The 12426-nt window shown below is 49.8% G+C and overlaps 2 protein-coding genes across 2 annotated transcripts in view; one reads left to right on the forward strand and one right to left on the reverse strand.

Moving 5' to 3' along the window:
- Window positions 1-12426, forward strand: part of LOC110389661 (adenylate cyclase type 10-like) — a 451262-nt gene that overhangs the window by 357245 nt on the left and 81591 nt on the right. The gene's annotated exons all lie outside the window — the stretch shown is intronic.
- LOC110389662 (uncharacterized PE-PGRS family protein PE_PGRS54-like) lies at window positions 10571-11848 on the reverse strand. The gene is made up of 2 exons (XM_021380486.1): window positions 11185-11848; window positions 10571-11036 (listed from the first exon to the last, which is right to left on the reverse strand). The coding sequence occupies exons 1-2, from the start codon at window positions 11529-11531 to the stop codon at window positions 10805-10807; spliced, it is 579 nt and encodes a 192-aa protein (XP_021236161.1). The 5' UTR covers window positions 11532-11848; the 3' UTR covers window positions 10571-10804.

Below are 12426 nucleotides of genomic sequence, written 5' to 3' on the forward strand. Positions count from 1 at the left end.
GTTGCCTTTATTGTGCGGCAGCAGGGGTCGGGGCAGAGCCAGGACAACAGATCTGAATTAGGCAAGGGGCATGCCATGTGACATCATGGTAGAGAAGGCCTTAGATCTGTGGGAAGTTGGCTGAGGGTAGGCTGCTGGTTGAGGAGTTGGCTGGACATTGGTCAGGGGGTGGTGAGATGGTAACAGGGTAACGGGGTGTCAGTTGGCAGGCAGTTGTATTGATAGCTGGGTGTTGGTTGATAGGTGGAAGGTCATTACATTTTTGTGTATGTGTGTGTGTGTGTGTGTGTGTGTGTAATTGCATTGCAGATATACACATATATCTATATGTATGCATACAAGGGCTGCTCCAGAAGCAATACTGCCTTTTTTATTAAGTTGGCCTGCAGTGCCTGAGGCATGGACTCAGATGTGAACGATCTAAATCGTTGATTACTGGTTCTAACATCCCTTATTCACAAGTTTTCGCTTTTAACTTTCCTACTCGCCTTTACATGTCAGCAAAACATTCCACAAACACTCCTTCACCGTGCATGCAGACCCTTACCCAATCAGAGCCATGAGTCGTTCCTAGCCACGCTCTCTTCCTCCAATCACAGTCATTATCACGCAGCCATCACACAGCTTACTTGACTGTTTTGCTCTTCTTCCTGGAGATGTCCTTGGTTCTCAGCCTTGCCTTCTTATGCTGTTTATCTTGCTTGGCAGCTTCTGCTCTGAATAGTCTTTCTTGTATTCCCATATTGGCCTGTGACATTAGAGGCAGATGTTGGTGGTAAGACAGCAGAGGTTGAACCTTCCTGACAGTGTTCCATTGCATTTTGTTGTCACGTGACGAGTTTTAGCAGAGACAATCTGACAGAATGACATCTGACATGGAAGTGTGCATGAAGCACAGGTGTCTAACTGAATTTCTTCATGCAGAAAAAATGGCACTCACTGACATGCATCGACGCTTGCTGAATGTTTATGAAGACCACGTAGTAGATGTGAGCACAGTGAGGTGGTGGGTGATATGCTGAAATGCAGTGGCAACAGTTACATGAAAGACAAGCCATGTTCCAGACGGCCATGCAGGCCCTTGTTCATCACTGACAAAAATGCATAGTTAATGGTGGTGACTATGCTGAAAAGTAATGTTTTGCAGCTAGGGATTTAGTCTATCAAATAGTGTTATTCTGTTCTTTGTATCATCTGTTGTAGTTTCCACGTAAAGAGATAGGAGGCATTACTTTTGGAGCAACGTATGTACACTGTTGTAATTGCACTCTTCTTCCTATTTTCCTTTTTTTGTCTTAGTAAATAATTTTTTAAATCTCAAGCTACGAGTTGCGTTTTGTTTCCAGTTCTCTCCCTTGTCCTAGTTGTGGGGGAGAGCTCGGGTGGCAATGGCTGTGTACTGCTGGCTTAAACCACAACACAAGGTAGTCATGCTCCACTGGCACATACTGAACATATGTACTTGCAGATTCATACTGTAATGATCATTGTTGCTTTTTGAGATGCATTTTATCAGGTAATTGGTTATTATTATTCTATGAAATATTAATGTAATTGCTATCTGTGCTTTGACAATGCCTGAATGCTCCGATCACAGGCCCAGTGGTCAATGCCCAGAAATTTTTGATACAGGACAGCCTTTTCACAGAGTTTCCTTATTGATTATTATGGTCAGTAGGTGACGCAGTCGCATGAGGAAGATGACTTAGGAAACTTCCTCTGAACATTTCTGTACTTTTCAGAATTTTCTCATTTTAATATTGAGCCTTGAATTTGGACTTTCCTGTTTGTCAAAAGTTAGTCTGACTTTTGCTTTGTTTCAGATGCAGTGCTCTTCTAAAGCACTCTGCGTATTTTAACTTGTTTCCTTTAACACTTTTTGCTTCAGAGATTTCTCTCTCTCATGAATAACAAACATACAGATATATCACACACCTCATTTTCTCTCATTCTGCCAAGACTCAGAACACTGGCTTTCCACTTGATTCTGTCCTTGTTCTTGTACACCTGTCTATGGGCGAGGCAGAGTCCACACAGACTTCCAAGGCTGTGAGCAGATTACACAGTCTGGTTTGGCAACGTGGGGTGTTTGCTGGCATCTTTAATTTCAACAAAGTTTACGCATTTTTCTGCTATCTGTTGTGAGGTCTTTTTTCTTGCAAAGGCAAGAATTTCCTCACAGTAGATGAATGTCCAAATTCTAATACTGGTGCATGCCGTGGTGGTTCTGCATTGCCACAGCTTTGTTTACAGCTTAGCTTTTCAAGTCAGGTAGAAGAATTTGAAATTCTGCATTTCTGGATTAGATGTAAGCTCTTACAATTCATAAGCCACAACAGAAAGAGAGAAGGAGTAGCACCCAGAACTACTAGAATTAAACATATACGTACATTTAATCTCAGGTTATTTTGCAGTTTGATATATGCTTTACAATAGCTGTGTTAATAATGCAGATATCCATGGACTACACGATCACTTCAGGGTATTTACTGTCCACAGTTAACGCTTAGCAGGGGAATGAAACATGGCAAATACTGCTCAAGGGGTGCACAAGAATGGTTGGCAAACTTTATTACTTCTTTCCAGAAGAAGCAGTTTCTGATAGCGTCAAGTGGAACTTACTCTCTCATGAGAGCAGCCTTTAATTTTCTTGCCAAAACCTCTTATAAAACGCTTCTCAGTCAGTTGCCATTCTCACCAGCCTTGTCCTAAAGAGAGTATCTTTGACAAACAGTTTGTAAAGTGTGCCAAAGTTATTTTATTTCACCTATTTGCTTATTCTTACAAGTGCTTTTTCATGCACTGATATATGAACTTGCTGTTTCCCAGGCTAGTCTTCCTTCGTCCGTCTTAATCTTCCAGTAAGTGGGCATTGAAATTACACTGTTTTTACACGCAAGAGTCAGACTGAAGCAGGTGTACCAGATGCATCCCAGAAAAAGCAGCTGTTCAGCTAATTTCAGATATACCGTTGTCATGGTTTTGTGATTCGTTGTTGTTGGTATTCCACATCATAACATTATGTAAAGCACTGGCACTTAAAGAGTTAATGTTCTGGTCCTGGGTGCTTGGTTCCCAGAGGGGAGGGAAGGAGCTGCATTCCCCAGGGGTCTTTGTGTCTGGAGGGGGTTGGTGAAGCTGCCTGGCAGGCCTGGAGTGCTTTGTTTGCTGCGAGGAAGCATGTGGTCCCCCTGTAGTTTGTACTGAGTCAGGCCTTGGTTTTAAACATTCTGTCATTTTGTTTGATTTGTTGGCCTCAATTCCGATATCCTATTTAGTAAATTAACGTTCCTCCTCAGATTGCTGTCACTGCTTGGTTTTAGACCCATCTACTATTCCAATACCCTTTCCCCTTTTCCCTTTTTTTTCCAGGGTGTGGGTCTGCGGGTCCCCTGCCGCATTAGTCCCGGGAGTCCCGGGGCGGCCAGGCTGAAGGGGCAAAGGAAGAAGTGCCGCTGGGGGCAGCTGACCGCTACAGAATGCATGCTGGCCCTGCAGCACCAGAGGTGCATCCCTCAGCACAAGCTGCTTTTTACGCAGCGGTGTGCTTTCTTCCAGACAGCGCACGGGAGGCAGCATGGGGCCGCACCATCCCTGGCTCTACCCACGCATCACGCCTTAATGGCTCGGCCCCGCTAAGGCTTGGGAGAGGGCTGAAGCCCAGGCGGGCCTGGGCCTGGGTGCGTGGATCGGGTACAAAATGGCTCTTCCTCTCCCGTGTTGTCCCTTCTGCCGCTTACTGAGCCTCGTGCGGAAGGGAGGATGTTCTGCTTGTGGCCTGAGGAGCACGCCGCAACCCTTCCAGCAGAGACTTGACAAAGGCCCCGGCGCGGGTCCGCGGGAACCGCCTTTCCAGCAGGCTCAGCGCCTGCCTGCTCATTTCCTTGGCCAGCTTCACGCGTCCCATGTTACTGCAGATCTGCACAGGAAGAGGGAGCTGTGCAGATGTAGAGGACTTGCCCAAGCCTCTCCTCCTGCAGAGACTGCAGAAATACACGGGGGGCTGGCTGTGGCAGGGACATCCCCTGCCAGCAGGGAAAGCATCAGGCTCCGTCCCTCAGGACACCCTTTCGCTTTTCCCTGCCTCTTGGAAGCAAGCACACAGACAGCAGGTGAGCATCGGTGCAGAGCCCCTGGCCATCCCCGTCCTTCCCTGTTGCCTCCTGCAGCATCTGCCGTAGGAAGGCCCATGTTCCTCCCGGTCGTGCCTGCCCTGACACGATCCCGTAGGCTCAGAGCACGGGCACTGAGGGAGCCCTCAGGCCTCCTCCCTGCTAATGCATCTCGACTCACCATGTAGCTGTTGGAGACATGCAGGTAGGCAGCTGCACACTCCAGCAGGTAATAGAAGGCTTGGGAAGCGCTGCCCACTGCCATATGGTGGCGAGCCAGGGGCACAAGCACCACTTCGGCGATGGCTTCGCACTGGCAGGAACGCTCGCCACCGTCCTCGGCCCGCACAGTTGTCTGGTCGTCCTCTGCCAGAAAGCCGTCTGGGGTGTAGGTCCTGGCCCTCCTCAGGTGCTCTCCAGCAAGCACCAAGGCCTCCCAGCTGCGCCAGTCGTGCTTGTCAGCAGAGCCCTGGCAGCTGCCCTGCTCCTGGGGGCTGGAGACGCCAAAGCGGTGGGAGGGCACAAAGTCTCCTCCGTGGCACCTCTGGCATTTGTGTGCGCTTCAACTCTGTGCCTAAGGAAACTTCCAAAAGAAACATTTTAAAGAAGGTTTTGATTTTATATTTCATGTGCTCACGTTTTTAGAAATCTAGTGCTTACAGTTTGATTTTATCCTAATGGGAAGAAAGGAAATTAATTTTCTAAGTAATCATAGTCCAACCATCTGCCAATTGACAGTGGCAAATGCATTGGAACCGGGACGAAAAGCTCGATCTCACGTCCCTGTTTATCATTACACAAAGGATATATTAACAGCAGCAGAACAAGAAGAGAGCCTCGTAGATGCTGCACTGCTCATCCAACAGGGAGTACAACCTGTCAGTTTTCAAATAGCTGAAGAAAAGGTGCAACTCAGTTCTCCGCGGAAATACTTAGGATGGAAAATTACCTCTCACACCATTCAGCCGCAAATCCTCAGAATAGTACCTCATGTGCAGACAGTAAATGATCTGCAAAAATTATCAGGAACCATCAACTGGTTGCGACCGCTCTTGGGTATCACTATACAAGAGCTACACCCTTTATTTCAGCTACTCAAAGGAGACCCCGATCTAACCTCTAAAAGACAATTGACACCAGAAGCACTACAATGCTTAGACCATTACGTCACGAGCGGAGATGTTTGCAATGTTAATACAGCGAGGTCGACATCGTCTACAGATTTTACGAGCTCTTGACCCTGATTGCATCTACATACCCGCTACTAAAAGAGATTTAGATTGGATGCTTGTGCCGTCGCTCGCTTTTCAAACTGCTATGGCTGACTGTACTGGGCAAATCTCCACTCACCCCCCAAGCATCAGTTACTGCACAGTTTGAGTGATCTGTCCCTTATTACAAATGCTTTACTTTCACATGTTCCAGTACCTAATGCTGTTCCTGTATTTACAGATGGCTCTGGCAAGTCGCACCGAGCAGTGGTTCTCTGGTGTGCAGCTGCTACCCGACGGCAGTCAGACGTGCATATCATCGATGGGTCACCTCAAGTTGTACAACTTGCTGTGGTGGCTGAAGCTTTTCAAATTTTTGCAGAGCAAAAGCTTAATATGATAGCTGACTCTTTGTATGTTCCAGGTGTCATTCAGCAGATTGAAGGGTCTTTTCTTAAGGAAGTTAACAAGCCTGCCTTGTTTGCACAGCTCAAGCAAGTTTTGCATTACGTCTCTCACCGTATTCCTTATTTTACTGTGCGTATTGAGTCACACACTACGCTGCCTGGTCCAATAACTGAAGGCAACCACACGGCTGATCAAGCCACAGTCACCTTTGCTACCCCTCAATTATTTCAACAAGTGCGACTGTCCCATCAATTCTTCCATCAGAATAGGAGGGCCTTACAAAAACAATTCCAGTCGACAACAGATCAAGCCCGTAACATTATTCTAACGTGCCCAGACTCCCAGGCAATTGCCCCTTTGGCTCAAGTAGGGACAAATCCCCATGGCACAGCACCTCTTCAACTCTGGCAAACAGATGTCACTCAAGTCGATGAATTTGGCCAGCTAAAATATGTGCACGTAACAACAGATGCTTGTTCTTACGTGTTTGCCACAGTGCATACAGGCGAACGCAGTCGTGACACCCATAAACATCGGTTATCTGCTTACGCTGCCATGGGGATTCCACACACTATAAAAACAGACAATGGACCTGCTTATACTTCCAAGGCCACTCAAACTTTCCTCCAAGAATGGGGAGTTAGACGTATCACGGGTTACTAGGTGCTGCTTCTATTTTAGTAGTAGACAGAATGTGAATTGAACGGGATTTGATGTTACCAGTGCTAGAATCTATGGGAATAGCTCTTTTAGTGTAATTCTACCACCTCATTATCAGTAGCTCTTGATTATGATGCTATTAGCTTATCAATTAGCCTTTTCTTAATTTGTGAAGACAAAACCTGGAAAGGAATCCCAGGCAAAGGGATGACCCTCTACTACAGAATGATTAACTGCCTTTCATCCCACTAGTCAGGATTTTAAAAATATGACCACGCATTGCTCAAGACAAAGGCGCACGCTATCTTACTTTGATTCAACATATGATTCTGGTATAGAATTCTGGAATATTGCCCAACAGATTTTTTAGTTCAGCGGTCCCTTCAATTGGCACCTATATCAGGGGCCCAAATGCCCTCACTGAAGAATGATCTTGGGATAGAACAAAGTATTCTGATAGTTTTAAGGGAACTGACAGTTGTGTCTATAGCTGCAAATATTTTGTTTTGTAGACAGAGCTGACCTTGGCAGTTTATTCTGCTTTGCGAACAGGCGTTCCATTTGGGCTCTGTATCACGCACTGGCCACACGGATGCAGTGTACAAATGGAAAAACCCTGCGGACCCTGAGAAGAATAAAAGCAGGAGAGAGACTGTGATGGGTGAGAGAGGAGAAGTGCACTTTGAAGCAGGGGACGCCCTGCTGGCGCTGCCTATCGCATCCACCACCAGCACGGTCCTTCTCTCTCCTTTCCCATGGCTTTCCGCCCTTCAAGGGTCAATAAGTAATAATGCACTCGCTCAGGGAGTTTCTGATCCCCGCCTACGGGGTTATTTAAAATGGATGCCTGTGCGTGTGTGAGTGTGCGTATGTTGGCTGGAACTCCTGACCCTCTGTGCAGCTCTGAGTGCATGGTTTGCTTGCCTCTGCTCCTGAGACATCCTGTCTCTCACATCGTCGTACCCTGACACAGCACCGCTCAGCTTTAGCCACACTCACCAAGTTAGGATGTTAGCCAGCTAAGGGAAGGAATACCACTAGCAATGCTCTAGCACGCTTGCCCACTCTTAGTAATTCTATCTGACGTGCAACTCTGCGAAGTTGTGTGACCATGGATTTTCTATTGGCCCAAAGGCATGGCTGTGAGCACTCTAAAAGCATGTGTTGTACACATTTTAGTGATCATTCAAAATCAATATATCAGAGTACACAAAAGTTGAAGATTTTCTCTAATCAGTTACAGGTACACACAGAATGGGACCCTCAGGGATTCTTTTCCAGGCTGCAGAAATCTGGGCCATGGGCCAAACGTGTGTTTGTTCTTTTTAATGGCTTTAACAGTATTTCCTGTCATTATGCTATGCTTGCCTTGCCTCTTTCCTTACGTTTAGCGTAAATCGAGTTGTCAATCGAGGCCTTGACTGAGTTATAATGACTATATTATTAATATGATTAGTGCTATTTTATAGAATAGTAATAGTTTGCTAATAAACAAAAAAGGGGGAATTGTGGGGATACAAGAAAGGCTATTCAGAGCAGAAGCCGTGGAGCAAGATAAACGGCATGAGAAAGCAAGGCTGAAAACCAAGGACACTTCCAGAAGAAGAGAAACGCAAAAGGAACATCTCATGGCTCTGATTGGATAAGCACCCACGTGCACGGTTAAGGAGTGTTTGTGGAATGTTGACATGTAAAGGCGGGTGGGAGAGCCAATGTCACTCCCGTCTTCAAACAGGGCAAGGAGGAGGATCTGGGAAACTACAGGCCAGTTGGTCTCACCTCTGTCCCTGGAAAGGTGATGGAACAGCTTGTTCTAGATGCCATCTCCAAGCAATTGGAAGAGAAGAAGGTTATCAGGAGTAGTCAGCACAGATTCACCAAGGGGAATAGTGAGTGACCAACCTCGTAGCCTTCTATGATGGCATCACCAGCTGGGTAGATGGGAGGAGAGCAGTGGATGTCATGTGCAGCAAGGCTTTTGATACTGCCTCCCATGACATCCTGATAAGGAAGCTGAGAAAGCATGGGATAGATGAGTGGACAGTGAGGTGGGCTGAGAACTGGCTGACTGGCCGAGCTCAGAGGGTTGTGATTGGTGGCACAGAGTCTGGTTGGCGACCTGTGATTAGCAGTGATCCCCAGGGCTTGGTGTTGGGTCCGCTCCTGTTCAGTATCTTCACTGACAACCCTGATGAGGGCATAGTGTCCACCCTCAGCAAGTATGCCAATGATACAAACTGGGAGGAGCGGCTGACACACCTGAAGACCGTGCTGCCATTCAGCAGGACCTGGACAGCCTGGAGAGATGGGCAGTAAGAAACCAGATGAGGTTTAACAAAAGCAAGTGCAGAGTCTTGCCCCTGGGAAATAATAACCACATGTATCAATGTTGGGAGATAACCTGCCGGAGAGGAGCTCTGCGGAGAAGGATTTGGGTGTCCTGGTGGACAAGAGGTTGGCCATGAACCAGCAGTGTGCCCTGGTGGCCAAGAAGGCCAGTGGGATCCTGGGGTGCATTAAAAGGAGCGTGACCAGCAGGACGAGGGAGGTGATCCGCCCTCTCTACTCTGCCCCGGTCAGGACACACATGGAGTAGTGGATCCAGTTCTGGGCTCCCTGGTACAAAAAAGTCAGGGATCTCCTGGGAAGAGTCCAGTGGAGGGCCACAGAGATGATAAAGGGCCTGGAGCATCTCACCTATGAGGAAAGGCTGAGTGACCTGGGTCTGTTCAGCCTTGAGAAAAGAGGACTGAGAGGGGATCTGAATGTTGATAAATATTTTATGTGTGGGAGTCAAAGGGACATGGCCAACCTCTTTTCAGCGGTCTGTGGGGACAGGACAAGGGGAAATGGCCATAAAATGGAGCATAGTATGTTCTGCACCAGTACGCAAAAGAACTTCTTCACGGTGAGAGTGACGGAGCACTGGAACGGGCTGCCCAGAGAGGTTGTGGAGTCTCCTTCTCTGGAGATGTTCGAGACCCATCTGGATGCCTACCTGAGCAGCCTGCCGTAGGGAGCCTGCTTTGGCAGGGGGATTGGACTTGATGACCTTTGGAGGTCCCTTCCCAACCCCTGCAATTCTGTGATTCTGTGGTTCTGGCAAACTGATGCACGTTTCACAACCAAGTAGATATTCAAGAACTCTGAAGCAGGGTTCACTGGTTAGTATTTCCCCAACTCTACTCTGCAGAGGGTAGAGAGAAGCCATCATTTGCACCTGATGTATCTGATGAAGATGACAAAACAGAGGAACGACTGCGGTGTAGAATGAGAGATCTCACCAGACCAAACAAGGAGTTACAGCTGAAATCTGATCTATCTCTGATGACAGAAACCCCTTTTTAAGATAGACTCAGAATTAATATATGCAGCTATTTGGGTTCATTAGTATTTAAAACTACAGCCATGGATAATAGCATGGCATCTAAATATTGACTGTTCAAAGGGCACTATGACAAATGAATCTAGTCAGCTACGTTAAGAAACAGTAAGTGAAGAGCTTACAAAACTCAGAGGGAAGTCAAGAATTCTGTTTGCTCCCATGAGATGACACTTCTGCTTTAGCAAAACATTTCTATTTGATTCTCAGTGTAGATACCAAAGAGAAGTAAATTTGAAGAGCTTCCCTTTCTGTGATTGACGTTCTCATATGCAAAATTAAATGGCTATTAATGAGTGTATATCTGCGTAAGTCGATGGTACTAAATAAATCCTCAACATCTGACCGTTTATCATAGCACATATCCTAATACAATCTCAGATCAAGAATCAGACCTGAGAAAAGAAGTACTTTTGTCATTAACGGTAGGTGTTTTCTGCTGTAGGTTTGATCGGCCCCTCAGATAGTTGCCGCTATTGCTCTCAGGGCCATCTCCTTACCCTTTTCCCCTTTTCCCTTTTCCTGGGGCGTGGGCCCGTGGTTCCCTCATCCCATTTGTCGCGGAACTGGGCTGAACGCCCATAAACCGTTGACAACCACATAGCAGAGGGACGTATGAGGAGATGTGCAATAAATCTTAATGCAAAATTGATTGTTTATGTCTGGATGTAGTGTTCTAGCTCCCTTATAAGGGAAAAACGAACCAGAAATCTGGTGTATAAGAAATCTCAATACTATCACAGAGGAATAACTCAACGCATGTGCAGAAGAAACGTTAAGTCACAGCCTGAAAGAGTGATTGAGCACCTGGTGGCTGCCACCCTGCTATTATCACTGGACTTTCCATCACATCATAGCATTACAAGATACAAGCTAAAGTCCTATAGAAATACGTATGGGTTTCTTTTTGAGCTAAGACACAATGAATTGTAAACAACATCTCGAATAATTCTGAGAAGTTCAAAAGGAAAGGCGTAAACATGTGATGGCAGAATAACATACGTTTATTGGTTTTATAATTTTTTTTAATGCTAAGAGGCTGTGCTAAGGGGCCGTCGTTTCGCGTCGTTTCCACGCTGCTGTCGTTCCCCGCTGTTTCCTGGCTGCTGCCGCTCGCCGCCACTCAACGCCGTCCCGCGTCGTTCCCCGCCATTTCCCCGGTGCCGCCGCTCGCCCCCACTTGCCGCCGTCCCCCGTCGTCCCCCGCTGCTCGACACCGTCCCTCGCCGCTCGACACCGTCCCCCGCTGTCCCCCATCGTTCCCTGCCATTCCATGCTGTTTCCCTGCTGCCGCCGCTTGACACCGTCCCCCGCCGCTCGACGCCATCCCCCTTTGTTCCCTGCCGCTCGACGCCGTCCCCTGTTGACCCCTGTTGTCCCCCGCCGCTCCCTGCCGTTCCCCGTCGCTCACCGACGTTCCCCGTCGTTCCCCATCATTCCCCATCGCTCTCCGTCGTCCCCCGCCGCTTGCTGCCGTCCCCCGCCGTCGTTCCCCGTCGTTCCCCGCTGCCGTTCCCCGCTGCTTGCCGTCATTCCCCGCCGTCCCCCGCCGTTCCCTGCTGCTCGCCGCCGTCCCCCACTGCTGTCCTCCGCCGTCTCCCTTGTCCCCTGCCGTCGTTCCCTGCTGTTCCCCATCGTTCCCCTCCACTCGCCGCTGTTCCCTGCTGTCCCCCGCCGCTTCCTGCCACTCGACGCCGTCCCCCGCCGCTCGCCGCCGTCCCCCGCCGTTCCCTGCCATTCCCCGTCGCTCGCTGCCATTCCCTGTCGTTCCCTGTCATTCCCCGCTGCTCTCCGTCGTCCCCCGTCGCTCGTGGCCGTCCCCCGCCGCTCCCCGCCGTCCACCGCCGCTCACCACCATTTCCCCGCTGCCACCGCTCGCCCCCACTTGCCGCCGTCCCCCGTCGTTCCCCACTGCTCGATGCGGTCCCCCATTGTCCCCTGGCATCCCCCGTCATCTGCCGGCGTCCCCGCCGCTCTCCGCCGTCCCCCGCAGTTCCCCATCGCCCGCTGTTCCTCCGCTGCCACCACTCGCCCCCTCTTGCCGCCGTCCCCCGTCGTCCCCCGTTGTTCCCCGCTGCTCGCCGCTGTCCCCTGTTGTCCCCCGCCGCTCCCTGCCGTCCCCCACTGCTTGCCGCTGTTCCCCGCCATCCCCTGCCATTCCCCTGCTGCCTCCGCTTGCCCCCTCTTGCTGCTGTCCCCCGTTGTCCTCCGTTGTTCCCCGCCACTTGACGCCATCCCCCGACGTTCCTCGCTGCTCGCCGCTGTTGCGTTGTCCCCCGTTGTCCCCCGCAGCTCCCTGCCATTCCCCGTCGCTCACCACTGTTCCCCGTCATTCCCCGCCGCTCTGTTATCCCCCACCGATTGCCACCGTCCCCCGTCGTCCCCCGCCGCTCGATGCCGTCCCCCGTTGTCCCCTGGCATCCTCTGTCATCTGCCGGCATCCCCCGCCGCTCCCCGCCGTTTCCCCGCTTCCGCCACTTGCCCCCACTTGCCGCCATCCCCCGTCGTCCCCCGTCGTTCCTCACCGCTCGATGCCGTCCCCCGTTGTCCCCTGGCATCCTCTGTCATCTGCCGGCGTCCCCCGCCGCTTTCCGCTGTCCCCCGCCGCTCACCGCCGTCCCCCGCCGTTCCCCCGCTGCCGCCACTTGCCCCC

Source organism: Numida meleagris, chromosome Z, assembly GCF_002078875.1.
Source record: "Numida meleagris isolate 19003 breed g44 Domestic line chromosome Z, NumMel1.0, whole genome shotgun sequence".
Taxonomy (NCBI): domain Eukaryota; kingdom Metazoa; phylum Chordata; class Aves; order Galliformes; family Numididae; genus Numida; species Numida meleagris.